The 20,170-nt window shown below is 43.1% G+C and overlaps 2 protein-coding genes across 13 annotated transcripts in view; both read left to right on the plus strand.

The window, feature by feature from the left end:
* Window positions 1–660: 660 nt before the first annotated feature.
* rb1cc1 (RB1-inducible coiled-coil 1) lies at window positions 661–10,226 on the plus strand. 2 transcript variants are annotated; one of them, XM_088396914.1, is made up of 23 exons: window positions 661–1,023; window positions 1,923–2,046; window positions 2,126–2,252; window positions 2,457–2,627; window positions 2,752–2,954; window positions 3,119–3,524; window positions 3,607–3,777; window positions 3,904–4,088; window positions 4,164–4,350; window positions 4,431–4,518; window positions 4,588–4,652; window positions 4,732–4,835; window positions 4,922–5,048; window positions 5,198–7,077; window positions 7,181–7,349; window positions 7,440–7,548; window positions 7,611–7,854; window positions 7,944–7,995; window positions 8,173–8,220; window positions 8,383–8,441; window positions 8,556–8,683; window positions 8,788–8,858; window positions 9,307–10,226. In XM_088396914.1, exons 2-23 carry the CDS (start codon window positions 1,976–1,978, stop codon window positions 9,382–9,384), a joined length of 4,743 nt encoding a protein of 1,580 aa, XP_088253040.1. In that variant the 5' UTR covers window positions 661–1,023; window positions 1,923–1,975; the 3' UTR covers window positions 9,385–10,226. The 2 variants fall into 2 exon arrangements, with proteins under 2 accessions (XP_088253040.1, XP_088253042.1); XM_088396916.1 differs by having other exon boundaries at window positions 4,431–4,512.
* Window positions 10,227–17,825: 7,599 nt separating this feature from the next.
* The window catches only part of st18 (ST18 C2H2C-type zinc finger transcription factor), a 41,413-nt gene continuing 39,068 nt past the window's right edge, over window positions 17,826–20,170 (plus strand). For 6 of the 11 annotated variants that reach the window (XM_088396879.1, XM_088396886.1, XM_088396887.1 and 3 more), the window contains exons 1-2: window positions 17,826–18,010; window positions 19,446–19,626. In XM_088396879.1, the coding sequence (XP_088253005.1) occupies window positions 19,452–19,626 (175 nt within the window). In that variant the 5' untranslated portion in view covers window positions 17,826–18,010; window positions 19,446–19,451. Of the gene's footprint in view, window positions 18,011–18,155; window positions 18,281–18,321; window positions 18,576–19,193; window positions 19,291–19,445; window positions 19,627–20,170 lie in introns of those variants that run through there. The other 5 variants (XM_088396880.1, XM_088396881.1, XM_088396884.1 and 2 more) reach the window with 5 other exon arrangements.

The following is a 20,170-nucleotide window of genomic DNA, read 5'->3' on the forward strand; positions in this document are numbered from 1 at the left end:
AATAAATAATGCAATCAAGAATCCAGTGGCTTAATGTGACATATGACCATGTTGGCTAAATAAACTATCAACCCCCATCTATCTATTTTTTCTAAAAATATCAAGTCAACATAAACTAAAATAATGTGGTAAATTGAATTGAATTTTTGTGAAGGCTAATGGTTACTCTACACCATTAACTTTATTATAATTATTCTATTTTATTCCTCGCACATATTTGTCCTGCTACTACTTCTACATTTTTCGAAATTGCATTTTTTAGTTTCATTATGAAACTAGTACAAAATCTGTTTATAATTATTCATGTGACGTCACTGCAGACCACTTTAACCACACCTCTCCTCGTGTTACAGCGAAGCACGTATTTGATCAAGAAAAAAAATCTGATGTTTTGTATATTGGTCATTGTTTATATACATTAATTTATAAAGAATTAACAGTATCTCTACAAAAACAAACACTTTTTGCTCTTTGGTAAAATAGAAAATTGTATCAAATCTAGATGACATTTGATCACTAGTTGGTAAACCAACGGATTTTATTTTTACTTTCCTTGGACATTATTTCATTGAACATACATGTTCACCTTTTATTGTCACTCATTTATAAAAGATCGTTAAAATGATTAGCAATCCTGGCCCTCCCGCGTAAGCAAAGAGCCAATCATTTACGAACCGCCCACAGGAGATGACAACAACAAAACAGAGCGAGCGAGGCTGTTAGCCTAGTTAGCTCTTCGGTATAAACAACGGCTAAACCCAGTGGCTGATTGTTACACCACCCAGGGTTGGATATTAGAACCATTAAACGTCTTTTTAAAACGACAATGCTGCTCACGATCACTGGTCCTCGCTCACAATGACTGTCATCAACCCGAGGCTAGCCGCGCCTTCGAGCTAGTGGTGCTAAGTTAGCTCTATGTTTGCCAAAGTAACGCGACTGAGCTCGCTTGCTAGCTTGTTAGCTAGCCTACTCGCCTTAGCTAAGGTGGAGACCAACAGCGGGAGATGCGGATAAAGTGAGGTAAGACATTCCGTTTTGGGTCATTAATTCCATCGTGGAATGTCATATACATACAAATACACACAAATAACTGGTAATGTCCTCTTGTTTTATTGTTTAACATCAGTTTTCTTTTGGCTAATGGCTACTTAGCGCAGTTAGCAGGGGTATAATTACATTCTGGCTAACCGATGCCACTCTTTAGTTGTGGAAAAAAACAGGAGTTAACTGAAGGAGAATTTACATATCCACAAAGGGAGGCTTTTTACGCACACGGACAAAAAGGGGAAAATACATGACAATCCGTTGTCCCTTTTGTGACCCCCTCCAACTGAAGGGCCTCGAGATTAATGACTGGTGATTTGTCTTGTTTTTAGTATTCTTAACCTTAGAATGTGACCGAAAGTTGAAGGTGAGTCGTGCGTAATTGTGCCGTCAGCAGCGAATTACTGGGTAAATAAATTTCTTCAGTTTACAATGGTACTTGCCTTTAATTTGGGGGGAAAATGCCTCAGAAACATTATTACCTGTTGTGTAAACACAACCTTTTGTGGCGTTTAAATAATTTCTCGCTTTAAAAATGCAATTGGTGTTTTTGCAGCATAATTATCCCAACTTCTATCCCAGTTGCTTTTATCACTCCCAAAATTAATAGATGAGTCCCAAGATTTTTAACATGCAGTTGTCATAGGGTTTCTTAATGAAGTGATCTTAAAAGCACTTAAAACATGTAAGAGCGTGGAGTTAATAGATATAAAAGCATTTCAAAGGCTAATCCTCTTTATGGATCTCAATGTCTAGGAAAGCGGGTTGCATGTAATCAGCTGAGAATTGATGTTGTAGATAAATTATTCCCTTTGTTCATGACATGTCAACTAAGAGGATGTGTTTCATTTGATTTATGTTTTTGTTTTTTGCAGGTTGGCCTTAAAAGACTAAATGAACAAGTGCAGAGACCAGCGGCCGATTCAACATGAAGTTGTATGTGTTCCAGGTTAACAATGGCAGCACACTGACATTTGACACCGATCTCGCTGTCCAAACGTAAGCAAAACGACCACTAAGTAGCCTAAAGCGCTAATCTTCCAGCCATTTTTGACACTTTTTTTTCTTTTTCTCTCAGTGTACTGGAGCTTAAACATGCCATCCAGGCGAAATATAAGATTGCAATTCAACATCAAGTCCTTGTTGTCAATGGAGGGGAATGTATGGCTGCGGAGCGACGTGTCTGCAGCTACAGTGCTGGCACTGTAAGTTGATTTTCATTTTATTTTTCGCACCAGCTGTTAAGACAAGGTTTGATCCAACCTGCAGTAAAATTCTAAAATCCTCAAAGGAGCCATCCGTCTTTGTCCTAATGTGTTCAAATTACATTGCAATTAAAGGTTGCACTTCCCACTTCCAGACCCTTCATACATTGTTTTGACTCCCAATTTGTTGCCGTTTGCCTCCAGGAAACAAATCCCATATTCCTGTTCAACAAGGAGATGATCTTGTCAGACCGGGATCCAACCATTCCCAAAACCGCCTTCTCCATTGAGAGTGAGATTCAGGTGAAGGTGGAAGAGTCGCTGCTGATGCCAGCTGTCTTTCACACCGTTGCCTCTCGAACACAACTCGCTCTGGTAATTGACCGTGGAGTACATCCTGAACTATTTTAGACCTTTTTTTTTTTTTTTAAATGGAAAAGGGGCTGCATCTTTGACATGCCATTTGTGAGTGACGTGATGTGTTCTGCTTCCCGCGCAGGAAATGTTTGAAGTTGCCAACAAGCTTAGCTCGTTCTGTGAACGTTTGGTTCATGACGAACACCTCCAGCACCAAGGCTGGGCCGCCATCATGGCCAACCTGGACGATTGCACGCTGTCCTACCAGAAGCTACTCGTGAAATTTGACACGGCCTACTCCACCTACCAGCACGATCTGGAAGAAATTAAGTTTAAACTGACAAAGTAAGTGTCACCACTGGGGAGATAGTAAGCACAATCAAGCATAGAATTTCTGTCCTGTGTATTTGTATTTATATCTGTAGTACTGTATATTTAATTAACTGTGTTGGGTTTTCTGTCATACAAGTGTAAAAAGAAGTTAACTGGATCTTAAAACAACTTGACAGGCTGGGAACAGCGGTCTCCGTGATGGCCAGGATACCTCTGCTGGAATGTTTGACGAGACAAAGCCATCGAGAGCACACGAAGAAGTCCGCCTCCAGCCCGGAGAAAGATTCCGACGAGACGGAAGGAGAAAAATCCACTGAGTCGGTGCTATGTGCCCAAGATGCACAGCGGGGCCTCAAGCTACGAGGTTCAACCGAGACGTCCAAAAGCGAAGGTGCTGCTGAGAGAGACCCAAGTCAAATGAGGGACAGCGGAATGCTTCGAGCCGCTTTGCCAGACGAAGACATCCCCATGTCTGGCAACATGCCCCAATTCAATGTCACGCTGCTGGACTGGATCAACGTGCAGGATCGACCTAACGACGTCGAGTCTGTCGTTAGGAAATGCTTCGATTCTATTAACAGGGTGAGCCGCTGTTTTTTATTGAGGCATCACAAATGTGCGGTGACTTAAAAAAAGAAACACTTGGCATTCTTCTTCCCGACAGCTTGACCCGCGGATCATTCAACCCTTCCTAGCAGACTGTCGCGACACCATCGCCAAATTGGATAATCAAAACATGAAAGCTATCAAGGGGCTGGAGGACCGCTTATACGCGCTCGACCAGATGATTGCGAGCTGCAAGAAGCTGGTCAATGAACAAAAGGAACTTGCTCAGGTGTGCTGAGTGGATTAATGACAATATGCATCAACTTCGAAATAGCACCATGGTTGATGTTTTTTTTTTTTAAATAATCAGCTGACCAGTCAGATATGTATAAATACTCCTATGGATCTCTTACAGGGATTTTTAGCCAATCAGAAGCGGGCTGAAAACCTGAAGGACACATCGGTTCTGCCCGACTTGTGTCTGAGTCACACCAACCAGCTGATGATCATGTTGAACAACCACAGGAAGCTGCTGGACATCAAAAAGAAGTGCACCACCGCCAAACAGGAGCTCGCAAACAACCTTCAAGTCCGACTCAAGTAAATGCCCCCCGTGCTTTCCGTTCGCTCCGTGCTTGTTTTTTTTACTACTCGTCGTCTTAACCTTTGCAACAGATGGTGCTGCTACGTGATGCTCCACGCGGACCAGGATGGCGAGAAGCTTCAAGCTCTGCTGCGACTCCTCACTGAGCTCCTAGAACGGGTGCGCGTGGTCGAGGCCCTCAGTACGGTGCCGCAGATGTACTGCTTGGCGGTGGTGGAAGTCGTCCGGAGGAAAATGTTTATGCGACACTACAGAGAGGTCCCTAATAATGTTAACCACATTCTTTTTGCTGGCTTGGCTGGGATTAGAAAAATTGCCAATGCCTTTTCTTTTCCCAGTGGGCCTATGCACTTGTGAAAGATGGCAAACAACTGTACGAGGCAGAGAAGTTCAAAAGGGAGAACTTTGGGAAACTCTTCAGTAAGGGTGCTGTCACCTGTTACTCCTTGACCTCACAATCCATCGACATCATTACCTTGCTTTTGTTTTTTTCAGGAAAGTCTTTCCTGAGAAACCGCTTGTTTCGAGGGTTTGACGCGTGGCCTCCGACATCATTTTGCGTAAGGCTTTACGTTTCTCGAACGAGAGCATTTCCAGCTGAAAATATGTTTTGCTCACTCTGCTCTCGATTGTTCACAGACACGAAAACCGCGACGATTCGATGATGAACTCCCCGACATCTCCCTCGATGACTTGCAGTACTTGAAATCGTGCTGTCCTGTGGAGGTGCAGCCTTTCCTCATGTAAGCATTTATTTACGAGTTAACCTTGTTCTGAAAATACCATCGTAATTCATTTCAAAATTCATCTCAATCTGCTGTCTCGGTAGGGTCCCGACAATGTGCGATTTTGATCCCTTGAAAGAGCACACGGAGAAGCTCCATAAGCTGGTCCAAGCTACGCAGAGTTTGGACGACATGTCCGAAACCATCACGAACATGCTGAGCGAACAAAGGGTAACTTGTTCATATTTCAAAGCGGCATTGTTCAGCGTGAGGATTTGTAAAACCTTCACATATAATCGAAAGATCAGAAACGTTATTTTTGAAGTGCCGTAACTAATCACTTTGATCAGATTTGTCGTCGCTGTGTTTTGTCTTTGAAGGCGTCATGTAGCCAGAGCACACACGGGTCAAGCGCTTTAACGCCTCAGTCGGCAGCGAGCCCGTGTGGCCAGGCCACAACCTTCAACGCTCCCGCCTCTCTCAGCCTGCAAGGAGCCAGCTCGCATCCGCTCCACGTTACTGCCCCTTCCGAGGACCTTTCTCCGGACAGCATCGACGCACAGACTTTTGACTTTGAGACCATCGGCCATCCCAACATGGATGCCGTCATGCAGCCCGGGTCCCTCGACCTGGATTCCCTGGCAGAGAGCCCCGAGTCCGACTTTATGTCCGCCGTCAATGAATTTGTGATCGAGGGCAACCTAACCTCCCCGAACCCCATCAGTGACCCGACCAGCCCCGAAATGATGGTGGAGTCTTTGTATTCATCCGTCATCAACGCCATTGACAACAAGCGCATCCAGGACACCACAACCCTGGAGAGGGAGAACTCGAGAATCGCCGAGCTCCATCAAGCCATCAACAGTTACCGATCGGCCGCCGAGGAGTCCCACTCCAACCTGAGGTGCGTGAAGGACGACCTGTGTCGTCTGCGAAGTCAGATCTCGAAAGAGCAAAACGACTTTGGCTTCGCCCTGAGGAGTGTGAGCTCAGAGGTCCGCGACACGGTGGACAACATCTGCCAGGCGCTTGAGCTGGAGCTGAAAGAGCAGCATCAGAGCGAGATGATGGCCGTTCGGCAGGCGTATGAGAAGCAGGTCCGCTCGCTAACTGAGGACAACCGAGTCAACCAGAATATCGTGCGAGATGTGCAGCGAGCCATGCTGGACCTCGAGAGGCTGATGGAGCGCAAGGAAAAAGAACTCACCCAGCTGGAGGGCGACAAGGCGCTTTGGCTCCAAACAGAGAGCGACCTGAGAGAGAAGATCAACACGTCGGAGCAGCTGATGAGCGACCGAGAAGCCGAGTTACAGAAACTCTTGGCTTGCAGGGACTCTCTGCAAAGTCAGCTGGAGAATCTGCATTTCCAGATCGAACTTGGCCAGCAGAAGATTAGGCAGGAACTGGAGGCTGAGGCACAGGCACACTTGACAGAGCTTGAGGACAGATTGAAGGTGGAACACACGGCAGAACTGGGTAACCTCACCAAGGAGCATCAGGAGGCTTTGGATCAGGTTGCTGCTGACAACATGGCCAAGCTAAAGGAAGCAACAGAACAGCATAACAGTGCCCTAAAAGAGAAGGACCTTCAAATAAAAGATCTCGAGGCTCGCAATGCTGATCTTGCAGAGCTGCGTTGCAAAGTGGAGATGGAGTTGGCCCTCAAAGAGACAGAAATCGAGGAGGCGAGGGTCCTACTAGAGCAGACCAAGATGCAGCAGGCTGAGGCGGTGAGCTCCCAGGTAGCGGCCCAGACGCAAGTACTCAACGACGAGCTCGCAAAGACTAAACAAGAACTCCAGGTAAAAAATGAGGAGTACGAGTTGGACCGAGCCCAGGTGAAGAGCCTCTTGAAGATTGAGAAGGACCACTGCATCTCGGAGCTGGTGGAGAGGCACGAGAAGGAGATGGCTCTGTTGCGAAGCGAATTCTCAGCCCTGCAGCAGCAGGCTCAGGATGCTGACAGGAGCCACACAGACCGAGTGAAGAACCTCAAGCAAGAGTTGGACCAGCAGGTATCTGCTGCCAATGAAGAAAAGGAACTGCAATTTAGGAATTTCCAAGAACTGGAGCGAGAGTTGAGGACCGCGAGCAGTAATTTGCAGGCTGAAAACCAGCTTTTATGTAAAAGGCTCGAGGATGAAGCCTCCGACGAAGCGTTGAAAGCGTTGCAGCTTCAAAATGAGGAGATGCAAAAGAGGCTGACCGACCGGATTCGACAACTTGAGGATGAGCTTCACAACAGGCCGTCATTAGAAAGGTAAATCTGACAAATTCACCACAATGGCATTTTCTACTTCAACAACTTTGCAGCCGATTGCAAATGCGTTGGCATTCTAAAAATTGCACCTTCTACTTTTCAGCGACGCGGGGCTACCCTTGTGCGCCGAGAGCCGCGCAGACGCTCCTCTCTCCCTGGACTCGGCTCTGCAGCAGGAGAGGACCTCCCTGCACACCCAGCTGGAGCTCCTGGAGAGAAGAAAAAATGAGGAGATCCAGAACCTCAAGACCTCCCTGATAGCCGAACAACAGGTTTGTACTTGTGCTATTCTTACCATAATTTGGGTTGCTTTGCTTATATGACAAAGAGTATTTACTGTATTACATTGTGTCATTCCTAAGACAAACTTCAACACTGTTCTGACTCGCGAGAGGCTGAAGAAGGAGCAAATCATCAACGATCTCACAGAAAAGCTGCAGAACGTCACCCAGCAGCAGGAGAAGGACAAAGGTGAGCGCGTCCCACGTTCTCCCGTGAAAAGCAACGGACGACAAATTTGTTTGTGCTCGTAGCGCTGATAGAAACACTCTCTGAGGACCGAGCCAGCGTGATGCAGGAGAAGAAGCACCTGGAGGAAGAGCTGAACCGGTTGCGCGGCACCGCCCTGGCCTCCTCGGCCATCTTTGTCGCGCACGACGTCAGCGGGGCGTGCTCGTCCGTGGTCGTGGCCGACGGGGACAGACTAGCCTCGGTGGCCACCTTAAGGGACGAAGGGGATGTCGACTCGGCTGTGGAGGCCAGCATGGTGACAGTCCAGTAAGCATCTCATCGAGACACAAAAGAAATCGAAAAGAATCCCATCACGGATGCCTGCATACCATGCTTCGACTTGTTTTTGTGTTTAGTGAGAACATCTTGATGTCTGAGGAAAAGCAGAGGATACTCCTGCTTGAGAGGGTATTTATTTACACGCATCTAATTAGCGTAGCATTAGCATCACTTCCACCAAATGGTTCATTTCAATTAAGTTTGGAAAATGGAAAAAAAATGCTCAAACGTTGCTCTTCTTTCAACGTGCAATAACGGATTATTTATTTGTGTGGTCTAATCAATATCATCAATGATTTCTTTCAGACTTTACACATGAAGGAGGAAGAGAACAAGCGGCTCAGCCAAAGACTGGTCAGTCCGCCTTTGCTGCTATGCTCAAGCTTTTCCGTTAGGTGGCAGTAGCATCAAAGACTAAATGATTTTTGCCTTTAGTTGAACTGAAGCATTTAAAACACAGCAGATGTAAAAAATTTAGATAAATATGGATTTTAATTGGCTTTTTCTTCTTTTTAGATGTCTCAAAGCATGTCTTCTGTGTCCTCGCGGCATTCTGAAAAAATTGCCATCAGAGAGTAAGTGAACAAAATAAAAATTTCCCCAAAAGTCGACGCTTTCAACGAACATGCCGGAATGATGCACTTGATTCCATAATTGTCTTCATGCCTTTTTGTGTTTACCCACCTCAGTTTCCAGGTCGGCGATCTGGTTCTCATCATCCTGGATGAAAGACACGACAACTACGTGCTTTTCACCGTCGGCCCGACACTTTACTTCTTGCACTCGGAGTCACTTACTGCGCTGGACCTCAAACCAGGTTAATGGCTTTGGAAACAGTCCTTACGTTTTTTTTTTTTTTTTTTTTTTTTTTATTTAAATAAATGCATGTGTCTAACAAGTGTGCATGATGTGGTTGTGTAGCCTCGGGGACATCAAGGCGACCGTGGGTGCTCGGAAAGGTGATGGAGAAGGAGTATTGCCAGGCTAAGAAGGTATTTAGCTTTCTTTAAGGTGGAAATTCTATTTTGTTGGCTGTGTTCGGAATCACTCCCTAGCTACTATATCCTGACTTTGCAATTTTTGAGTGCCCATATATATTCCACATTGTGTCTTGGAAAGTAGTCTGGAAAACCCAAATCACATGCTGCATTGTGCCGAGACAGAAAAATGATTTTCCATTTCCAGGGCATTGTTTAATCAGCTGGGGTGCGAAAAACCCCTTAAATGAAGTCGAGCGACATATCACAATGCGAATGGAAATCAAGATTGATTTATTTCCATAAAATATACTCATCTTAAAATGATACGATGTTTGTTTTATTATTTGTGCATGGCAAAAGGTTGTCCGATACATAAGATAGGCAATAAATAAAATGATATAATGATTTTTTTGGGGGAGCGTTAGGCCTCACAAAAATTCTTCCTGTCTTCTCTTACCAGGCCCAGAACAGGTTCAAGGTTCCTCTCGGAACCAAATTCTACAGAGTCAAAGCTGTTCCGTGGAACAGAAGAGTATAGTAACCGTGGCAGAAAATGTAGACATCAGACCGCACCCTGAAGACATAACATTTCACTTGAAAGAACTTTAAAAAAAAAAAAAAAAAATGTCAGCATCATGCAATTTTTACGTCCGAAAGCTCCATCTGCTCCCAGTTCTGTTTTGTTTGTATTATTTTCAAGTTCAATTTGGGTTTGTGGACCAAATGCTATTAACATAATAATTAGGGCGTGGCCCTATACATTGTGGCATCAAGCCACATGACCTGCGTGTAAAAACAGAACAAAATGTAAGCGGCATTAGTTCTCAGCATTATCAGCATTTGTGGAAAATACTGTCATGACTAAAATAATTAAAGAAATATATACATTACATTTATTATGATTCTAAATGTGTATGGAGGAATGTTCATGGCATGCATATTGATATGTTTTTCTTTGATTTGACTTATCCAGATAAGTGTCGTAGTGGCAAAATGTAGTTGTTCCTCACAGCAAAGCAGTCAGGCCCTCTTGTGAATACTGACGTGTATATTATTAACGCTGAGCTGAGTGGGGGGGGCAAACAAGTCACCTTTGCAATCCTGAAAATGCACTTTGAGAAAAAAAAAATGAAACTGTCAACCAAAAAAAAAAAAAAAAAAAACAGAATCGTTTCGGGAAGCAACGGAGCTGCCGTGATTATTATTACGTCAATGATCATGCACAAACCTTCTGGTAGAAAATGTAGAAAGGAACTGTGTGTGACCGTGTTTCATGATGAGACGTCATTGTACATCGGCCATCAGATCTCACGTGTAATAAGAAAAAAGACTGTATTGCAAAAGAAGAGTTTTGAAACAATAAAGGATGGATCCCAAAGACGCTTTTGCGTGTTTTATGCAGAAAAATCCCAATTTATTGCGTTTTAGATGGAGTCCTTGCACTGCCTTTAACTTAATTTAGGTTGCAAAACAAAATTAACAACTATGATGTCATGAAGCATAAGAGAGAAGGTAGCATTAAAAGATGAACAACAAAAACATTCTTAAAAATGCTTCTTAAGCTGCTGCACTTGTTTTTCCTTTTCCAACTGCAGTTCCACATCGTAATATAATAATATAACATTTACTTAGCGTCACAAAGTGCCTTAAAACGAATTCTTAGTGACTTTGGGGGGCATCTATAATAACAAATTACTTTAATCACACCTTTCCAACACTCGGGGGAATTGGGCGCACGATATAGCACATTCATTTCATTTGCCTTTTGAGGAAGCGTTGGAGTTGGCACACGGCTGCAGGCAACAGACTTCAATAAGGCTTCAAACAGGGGGGCCCGGGAACGCCGCGGCCCTCACGGAGACGCGAGCCCACCAACATCACTTTCCCAGTTCACAGCGGGGTGCATCGCAGCTCGCCGCCGAGCGCTCCCTTACCATGTGGGTCTCGGGGTGTTTGAACAATGTTTAGCTCTATTTCCTCCGCTCAACATAAGCCTCTTGTCACATTTTGGATGGCTCCTTCATAAATTGATGGTGTGATTCCTACAATTTTCGGGACAGGCCTGAATGACAAAATATGCAACACAACATTCGATACCGAGGTGGCTGGCAAGCGCCGAGCATGTGCACTGGACAGGCTCTTAGTGTAAATGTTTACAACCCCCTGCTGAGCTCGGTGCCGCCTGGAGTCGCTCTCGTCAGGCTGAATGGGATGCCGTGTTGCCATGTGCGCCCGTTTCCACTGAAACCTTCTCCCCGCAAACACTTGACGACCCCTCCTCGGCGCAGGCCAGCTTTTAATTGGCTAGAGAGGAGAATGGACTGGACACCATAGCGGGCGCCTTTGAGCTTCCGCATTGTTTGTAACGGATTTAAATCGCTTAAAAAAATATCTACAGTAGATAAATAGATACTTTCTTCATGCCGTTAGGGAAAACAAATGGAAATGTAGCACAATGTTGTGAAGATGTGCTTATAATTCAGAACTAAAGTAAAGTGTTAAATAGTGAGTGGTAAAAATGGAACATTTCACATAAAATGTGGGGAAAAAAAATAATGAACTTCACCAAAATCAAATTTAGAAATGCTCAATTTATTATTTTGTAAACCATTTAGGGGTGCAAATAAAGATTTTAATAATCTGTCGAGTATTTTGTCACTTAATGAATTCAAAACAGTTTTAATTTCCATTCCTTTATTCAAACAGAAAATTCTTTAAAAAATTTGAAAGTTGACTTATTTGATACAATCAGACAACTTTTACTTTATTGGCTTTAAAACAACCTGTTACCCGGGCAGTTTTCTGCCTTCCCCTCTGCCCCGCTGTCTTTCGTATGGTGTTCCGCAGGGTTCAATGTTATGGCCCCTGCTGCTTTCATTGTATTTCCATCTTAAGAAAACACAGTATTTCAAATTAAAGCCTGGATGCCATCATGGCACCAAATCACCTTTTTACCTTTGAAGTAAAGCTTCTGCTTTCACAACAAAACTTAGAACCTGCCTGGGTTACTGTCATGCAATTCTCAGAATGTCTAGGATACATTTGAAGTAATCAACTTCTTGTAATCAGCCATCTCAATATCATTTGATCAGGTCAGGTGTGTTGAATTCAGCTTTAAATGGGCCAATGTAAAGAAACGCCACAATGCCTTTTGTCCCCATGTCAACATGCGGGCCGCTGACGCTAAATGAAGATTTAGATGAGCGCACGGCAAATATCAAGACGATGTCGGCGCTGATTCACAAAGAATGTCAAATCTCGCCCTTTTGTCACGCGCATCATCCGCTGTTTGCAGATAATACACAAGTTTTATTTGATTCCCTGACACTCTGCGAGATAGATGCGGCTGTAAATAAACAAGCATTGTTTGGAAGAAGGGGGGGCAGGGGGTGGGGGTAAATATATGCGTGAACTTCAAATGACAGATGAATGAAAAGGAATAGGCAAGCCTTCACGTAACATTTTTATATTTTTGAAATCTAAATGAATGCCAGCGTTTGGAAGAAGAAGAGCCAAGGGGAATTAAGGCTGAAAGTGCAAAGCAAGGAGGAAATCGACTTAATGCCATCACATTTCCGCCCTATTCATTGCCTGAGAGAGAGATTAGGTTACATATCTGCTGTCAAGTGGAGAAGTTCACCTAAACACAATGATGATCAAACAGACATGCTTTAACAGACATGCTTCATAATCTCATCCGCCATTGTGCCTCGACTACAGGTTGAGGAGGAAATCTTAGACAGGGCCAGATTAAATGTGTGATGAAATGTCGACGAAATATGACTGGAAGCCTGTTTGAGTTTTTTTTTTCTTTCCCTTTTCTTTCTTTTTCTCCTCAACCCACATAATCGCTATTAGTAACACACGCATCCGCATGCATTTGAAATTTCAACACATTTATCGGTTCGGGATTGGAAATTGTCACCAAGTGATGGCGGCGTTTTATGGCTAATTAGCTGCGTGAAAGGGGAGCTTTTGAGACTCCCTCGCAAAGGAGAAAAGTGCGTAGGTTTGTGTCGTACCCAAAAGGCACATTTGCAGAAAAGTTTGGCGGCGAACGTCGAGTGTGGCTAACGAGATGAAAAGTGGATCCGTGTTTGCGTTTTAAGTCAAGTTTAGATGATGTTTGAGAACTACGGGGGGGAAAATCTGCACAGAGTCATCAGAAAAAAAGGAGCATGAGTAGAAAATTGTCCCCCAAAAAATCTTTTTTTTGTATTAGGAAGGCTTTTAATGTTGGGCAAATGTCTTGTTATAGCTTTTATGTCCATGATTTGAATCAAGATTTGCAAATCCATTACAAAAAAAAAGAAATCTCATAAATAGCTAAGTGATTGGAATTTTGGCTTTTTTTTTTTGGTGCTGGTAAAACATTCAAGTTACTCCCCTTCCCCCTCTGTTTCAAGTTGGCAAATTCTTTCCACATGAAGTTGAATCGCACGGTTAATCCTTCCAAATATAGACGCAAGTGTGGAAAATAATTATTCAAATAGCTTGTTGCACAAATCACGTTAATGTAGCGCGTGACACCGTTTTTGATTCCCTGCTGCGAAACAAAAGCAAACATTAAAAACGGCCTTGTCTTATATTTGTAATCTGCCGGCTTACGTTGACGAGTATATACGCAAACCGATACAAATAGTTTTGAAGTGTCTGGAAATAGGCGGGCGATTTCCACTGGAGGTTTTCTTTTTTTTTTGCAGCTGCAGCGTGGTGTCGAGCAAATGACACAAGCTTTGATGGCTTGTATAGCTTTTTGAGATGAGCCTCTTTATGCCCGCTTGCCGCGCCATTATGGCTTTGTTGGAAAGCTTGTTTACCTGCTGATAACATACACTGGTGGATTCGGGAGCAGCCATCCAAAAATCTGCTGCCAAAGTCACTCAAGTCTCATTGTGCCGCAGCAAGGGGGGAAGAATGAAATGTTTACGCGGAGGGGAATGCAAATGCTAAATGTGAAATCAAACTATGGGACCAATAAGGGATCAGAATAACTTTGCCAGGTTTTATTTTTAGCCCCGTTGCAATGCTAGATTTGTGCAACTCTCTCTTTCGTTTAGCTTCTGTGCAATTGGCTTTGCTCAGTGGCTGAAAAGACTCTAAAACTGCAAGGTTCTTTGTCTGCCCCAGTAAAACAAAATATCTCCTGGGCCTGCTGCAGTCTAGGAGGCGTTTTATACCCAATTCGAATTTGATATCTCTTTTCTATCTATTTACATCACTGCTTTCATTTACTAAACTTCTGGAAAAAAAAAAAAAAACACCCCCAAACAACTCGTCGTTTCAGAAACTGAAAAATTGGAAATTTTTGGGTGTGTGTGAATCGTGGTAATGTTGAAAATTATTCCCAAGGTATTTGAATCTGTTGGGTGTGTCATAGGTGAAAACAAATTGTGGAATACCTTTGAATTGTTGGAATGAGAAAAATAATAGCTCTCGATGCCTACATTTTTAGAATATTTTGAAATCGGAGTGGTGAGACTCGGTTGAAAATGCGGAAGAAGCATTCCAAAATTGAAGAGAAAATATTTAGTCAAATGATATCAAAACGATTCATCGATTTTCAAAATAACGATCTGAATTTGAAAATCGATTAGTTGTTGATTACTTGTTCCACCTCTAATCTCAAGTAGCAAATTGATAGATTACCAAATTGTTCTAAGACATCATTTTACTACCAGCGATAGTCCTTTGAAATGACATCAGACCATCCAGTACCGATTGGAAAATAGCCCGCAGATAAAATACTTACATTTTTGCTCTCCGTCAGTAAATTCCGGAGCCATCGCGCAGATCATTTAAAAATGCAGTGCGGCGTCGGCCTTCATTTGAAGTGTGAAAATCAAGCAGTTCAAACCAATTGAGACCCGCCCCGCTTTACCTTCATCTTAAAATTGAGATTGTCTCGCACAAGACACGCTACTAGCTACAATCAATCGTATGCTTCCAATTGAGATACAGAGAACGATGCGGCTCCATCTGGCGCCAACCTGACGATAAAACGCCATCAAAAAACGGATCAAAAAGCGCCCCGGCTCATTTGTGATACCTCCCTCTAATACGCGGGAAAAACCAAAGGGGTCAAGGGATACCCCCTTTGCTTGGCGTCATAAAGAAGCTTGGCCAGACCTTTGTTAGCCGAGCAGGCAGGTCTCCAGGGGGCCAGCAGGACCCCACAGACGGGCGTCTAAGGGGGCCAGGTGACCCTGTCTCCGAGGTTAGCAGGAAACACTAAAGAGGGATGGGCCGCGAGCTGAGGAGCCACCGAGTGCGAGTGTGCAAGGCTGGTGATGGCAGCTGTCAATGGTTTGGAAGGAGAAGCAGACAGATTGTGCGTTCTGTTGGTGCAGCCAGTTCGCCACCTGGCAGGCTTTTCCTTGTTAGAACTTCTTGCTGTTTCTCTGCTCATCACACAAATGTCGTTCCTCTCATCCGAGAAGTTGGATTTGTCGGAGTGTTTAACGCCGATTGCTCACTTAGGCAATTCTTGCAAGTGAGAGCCGTTCGGGTAATGCGAAGAATCGCCGTTGATTGAGAGCTGTCTGTAACCAAAAAAAAAAAAAAAAAAAAAAAAAGACTTTTTTTTTTGGAGGTTCAGATCAACTAAATTCAGAGATACTGAACATATATTGTATTTGAATGTAGTTTTTTGCCAGAATATTTTTTGACAGTTGCTCAATAAAATACGCTACTGTATGTTACACATTTTTGTAGAAAAATTAATTCATCTCAGTCGTTAAATTCAAAATGTCTACCTCCCCAATCTTATCGTTTTGTTTGTACATTGTTTACTTCTAAATTAAAGAAAAACATCTGTGGGAAAAAAGTTACTTGCAATGTTACGAGATAAAAAGGATTCAGTATTTTTTGTGGAATCTTTTGAAAAACTGAAATCGCCGGGTGATCCATCATTCAGCGTCGGTGGGAAAAAAAAATCCCAAAACACAATTTTCTCATTTGTAGCCATGTATAATTAATTCCTCGATACATAGCAACTGCTTTCTGAACGTTGTTGTTCTCATTTTCGCTTTCCAAGTGATACGAATATTAACATTGTGCTACTAGTTGAACTGTGACTTGTTTTTAATTTACTTAAGAGAATTTAATCTGTTACTTTCAAATCCTATCATAGTGGTAAACACCGCTCCATGTTTCAGTTGAGTGGCGAAACAGGAAGAGCTTAAAAAGTACATTTAAAAATCAAATTTGGCAGTCAGTTCTTGTTCCAACAGGATTAGAAAAAAAAAATAAAAAAATAAAAGTCTTTCATTGGATATAAATATATGCAAAGCGAGTGGTGTGGTGATCTGGGTGCCAGAGGTGGCGCTTTACTCGGGATATTCTGGCTTGGGCCTGTAAGGGACATAAATTAACATGAATTAACACATGCATGCAAAGAAAATAATTAATTCAAGTTATCAGTCACCTCTTCCCTTCCAGGAATCTGATTGACAAGATAAAGTAACGTGCAAACTGCTTTTTCAAAAGCTTAACAGCCTGGAGCGCCCCTCCTATTTAGTTAGTCATTCCCTCAGTATCACACCCGGAATCTGTCATTTCACAATTTTTTCCCCGAATGCATATGTGCCGCTCGCACCGCTCCGCTGCAGCGACTGCCATGTAAACGCGTTGACACGGCGGATGACACCCACCATTCACGTCCAGCATTCACTTCCATATACAGCACGCATCTGAGGCAGACGGGTCAAGAATATGGTACATTCTGTTCCCTCACAATTTTTACTGCTCTTGCGCAATGACGGCAAATTGTTTCTACTCTGCTCCGTAGAAACCGTTTTAAAAAATGAATTGAACAGTTTGATTATTTTGATGTTTTTTTCCAGAGTGCGGCAAATCTGAATTTGGAGTCTTTTATTAAGGTGCAGCGTAATTAAGAGCAAGAGGCAGAGAAGGTCTCCAACTACAGGAAGCTCTAGTTATAAGAGAATGTATGCTGGTGAGGTTGTGCTACAATAATTCCAGTTTCTTCATCTTTCAAATGTACACAAACTAAAACAACACGCTGTCATCTAGTGGTTAACAGTGAAATTACACCCATACAAGAATTAAATCAAATGGTACCCAAACATTGAAATGGCGGGATTGCAACCGCCCACCATTACATTTTTAACCACATACATAACAGTTTAGGAATCATAACAAAATGTCCCTCTTTCGTAAAGAACGCACAAATAACACTTGTGAAAATTACTCGATCCACTACAAATTTAAGGAGGTCCTCATTGCAGCACCCTCTTGAAATTTATTAGAAAGTGTTTTGCGACTTGAAAAAACCCTGAATCACCTACAATATTCATACAGACCCGCCAAAACACATGCAAATCTAAAACTGTCATAACTAATGTGTGATTCTAAACCACAAGTGTCAAACTCAAGGCCCGTGGGCCAGATACGGCCCGCCACATCATTTTATGTGGCCCGCGAAGACAAGTTGTGCATCAAATTCGTATGTCATTACTAGAATTGCAAATTGTCTTCACTTTTAATCTTTTTTTTTTTTTTAATATTTGACCAGTTTTTACTCGTCTGATTTGAAAATGAGTTATTTGTCAGTTTGTTTTATAGCTTTTACTGTATATAATATGAGGTGCTCATACATTTATTTGGCTTGACAGTCATAATGGCCCTCCGAAAGAAGCTATGACTACAATGCGACTTGCGAAAAAAAATAGTTTGAAAGTCTTCCAAACCCTGCGGAATATCACTCTTGAAGGTAAGTAAAATGATTTATTTATTTTTGTCATAAAATGGAGCAAGTACAAAGTGTTTATTTGAATTTGCTTGAAAGAACTCAACAACAAAATAGTGTCTCGCACAAAAGTTGTTCTGTTAGTGACCGACACGGTGTCAGTCGGTCCCGGCCCCATGCGGCTCTCACCGTTCGGGTCTGCTTGCAAAGTGACTGCAGCCGGGCCACATGGCACATTGTTCGCAGCTCTCCCCCCCCAATCACCCGCCCCCCCATCTCTGTGAAAAGAGTTATGCTGTCTGTTTTGAATGGACAGCGTTTTGCTTTGTGTGCGCCACCAAAACAGAGGGCAAAGTTAGTCAGCAACTTCTGATTCTTCAAGCCCTCTTTTTTGTGTGTGCGCAAGTGTGGCACAATACTATACACTGTGTTCCAGCCCAATGGCGCGCTGAAGGTAGGAACGCTCCTCTTCCACTTGCTACAAAGTGTACAAGGGACTGCCGTGTGTGTGAATATAAATACATATATTTATTTATAAATATAAATATATATGCGTGTGATCAAATTGTTGTCATTGGTTTGCTTCCAAACAAGTACAATGATCACACGGGGTTAGAAAGTGCGCAACAAAATGCAGCAGCGCTGAAATATTCATACGCTTTTTATCTGATGTGGTTTTTGCCCGCCAATCCCTGGCACTTTTCACATTACCTGGAGGCAAACGGTATATAGATTTATACAAGTTATTTACAACAAGAGCCAAGCCATTCCTCTGGAAACTAGGCTGCAGATCAAAGGATTGTTTTGATCTCGACTTAGCATATTTGTTTAACCTAGCCAGTGATTCTGAAAAGTGCACCAGCTTTTCGGTGATACGCAGAGCACCCTTTATCCGTCTTTTTCTTCTGTTCGGTCTGGATTTAAGTACTTTCTGTATTTAGGAGACAACTGGATTTGCCAGCTTTTCAAATGTAGTTGCCCACTGCTAGCAGTCTTGGCACTCGAAAATAGATAACTAGGTATGTTCCGCCGCTAATCCTGATCGGCCTTGTAATAGTATTTGTGGACTGTACCGCGCTCAATTAGGGCATAATGTGCTATTTTTATTTTTATTTACGTTGGATTAAAAGTGAAATGTTTGTTTTTCCTCCACGTTTTCAGCTTCTGTTTATTTTTTTGGGTATTGTTTTAGGACTGCACTCCAAAACATTGTTGAAATGCTCTCTAAAAACAGAAGCCGCGCTAATCTGAACAGTTTCTGGAATGTTTATACACACAATGCCTTCATTCTTTCTTAAGATAAGTTAAATTCCGACTCGCGCTCTATAAGATAATCTTTAATGTAGCTTTATATTTCCCCCCCATGTTTTCTGTAAATACAGTATTCAAACGTGACTTCGTCAGCTATGCTATTTGGTTAGCACTGTGAGCTAATAATGGAACATGCTACAGTCAAAACCTAACAAACAATTTATTTTTTATTGTTATTGCGCATTTATTATCTGCATCAGACTGTTACCGTAAATTTGAATTGCTCGTTACATGTTTTTTTTCCCCCCAGAAAGTTTCGCCAAAATGGCGGCCTCTTGTCACGTTGCGATTTGAATTGCTCGTTACATGTTTTTTTTTCCCCCCAGAAAATTTCACCAAAATGGCGGCCTCTTGTCACGTTGCTAAGTAATGACTTTCCGAATTTGTGACACTCACGCAGTCAGTTGAAAAAGTAAGACCCAGGTGAGAAACTGGCTTAATTTGCAAAGTGCCTGCCCAGCTTTACTTTGGGTTTTGGGAAAGATGAGTGCAGGTTTTTAGTGAGAGCCAAAAAAGGGGGGCAGATGGCTCACAAGGGGGATAAACCTGGGAAGTCATGCTGTAAATGTGTTTTACAGAAAACAATGGAAGGAGCGGACAAAGCGATTGTGGCAAAGTCCTTTGGAAAATGGCAAAGCGGCTCTCTGAGGTCCAGGACCGTGGAGAAGCCGGATGAGCTGTCCGAGGAGAGCGAGGACGAGAAGCCGTCCAGGTCCACCTGTGAGGACCCTCAAGTCGGCGAGAAAGCAGCAGATAAAAGTAGCGTATCTCTTCCACGCCCCCATTCACGCCGCCGTGTCCCCGAGCTTATTTTGTCTTGAGGCAATTTTAATTATTACTGCTGCCACTTGTTTTGTTTTTTGCTGTTTTGACTCTCTGGCCCGCCACATCCGGCGAACAAACACACCACATTGTTGGGCAGGGAGAATTCCTTTTGGAGGCAAAGTGTGTCTCAGATGATACCGCGCTGCCAGGAAAAGACAAAGCAAAAAATAGCAAGCACAAAAACAGTCACAGGTGCATGGGAAAAAGAGGCAAGCGAGTGAATGGTCACCGCGGTCCCCGGGAGGTCTTTCAGTGTTAGCCAGTACGGTGGGTGGACTTCTGACAAGGACGCTGGTGCGCAGCCAGGTGGAGTGTGTAACTGAGAATGCGCCTGTTTATTCTTTTCACATGCTAATGCGGCTCCTGCGCGACTCGGAAAAAGCGACAAAACTTTTCCTCTGAGTTAACATTTGTTGTTGTCGCAATAGCTGCTCTTGTATCACAGCGGTGGGTTGATTCAAAGGCTCCCCCGCTCGCT

Source organism: Syngnathus floridae, chromosome 14 (genome assembly GCF_059516105.1).
Source record: "Syngnathus floridae isolate MCC-2025c chromosome 14, RoL_Sflo_1.0, whole genome shotgun sequence".
Classification (NCBI taxonomy): domain Eukaryota; kingdom Metazoa; phylum Chordata; class Actinopteri; order Syngnathiformes; family Syngnathidae; genus Syngnathus; species Syngnathus floridae.

What these genes read in the sequence shown, in the direction of transcription:
- rb1cc1 (XM_088396914.1), top strand. Translation starts at nt 1,976, where the DNA reads ATGAAGTTGTATGTGTTCCAGGTTAACAATGGCAGCACACTGACATTT. An exon ending in TGGGAAACTCTTCAGTAAGG is followed by an intron (nt 4,519 to 4,587) that starts GTGCTGTCACCT and finishes TGTTTTTTTCAG; the next exon opens with GAAAGTCTTTCCTGAGAAAC. An exon ending in CCCTGATAGCCGAACAACAG is followed by an intron (nt 7,350 to 7,439) that starts GTTTGTACTTGT and finishes GTCATTCCTAAG; the next exon opens with ACAAACTTCAACACTGTTCT.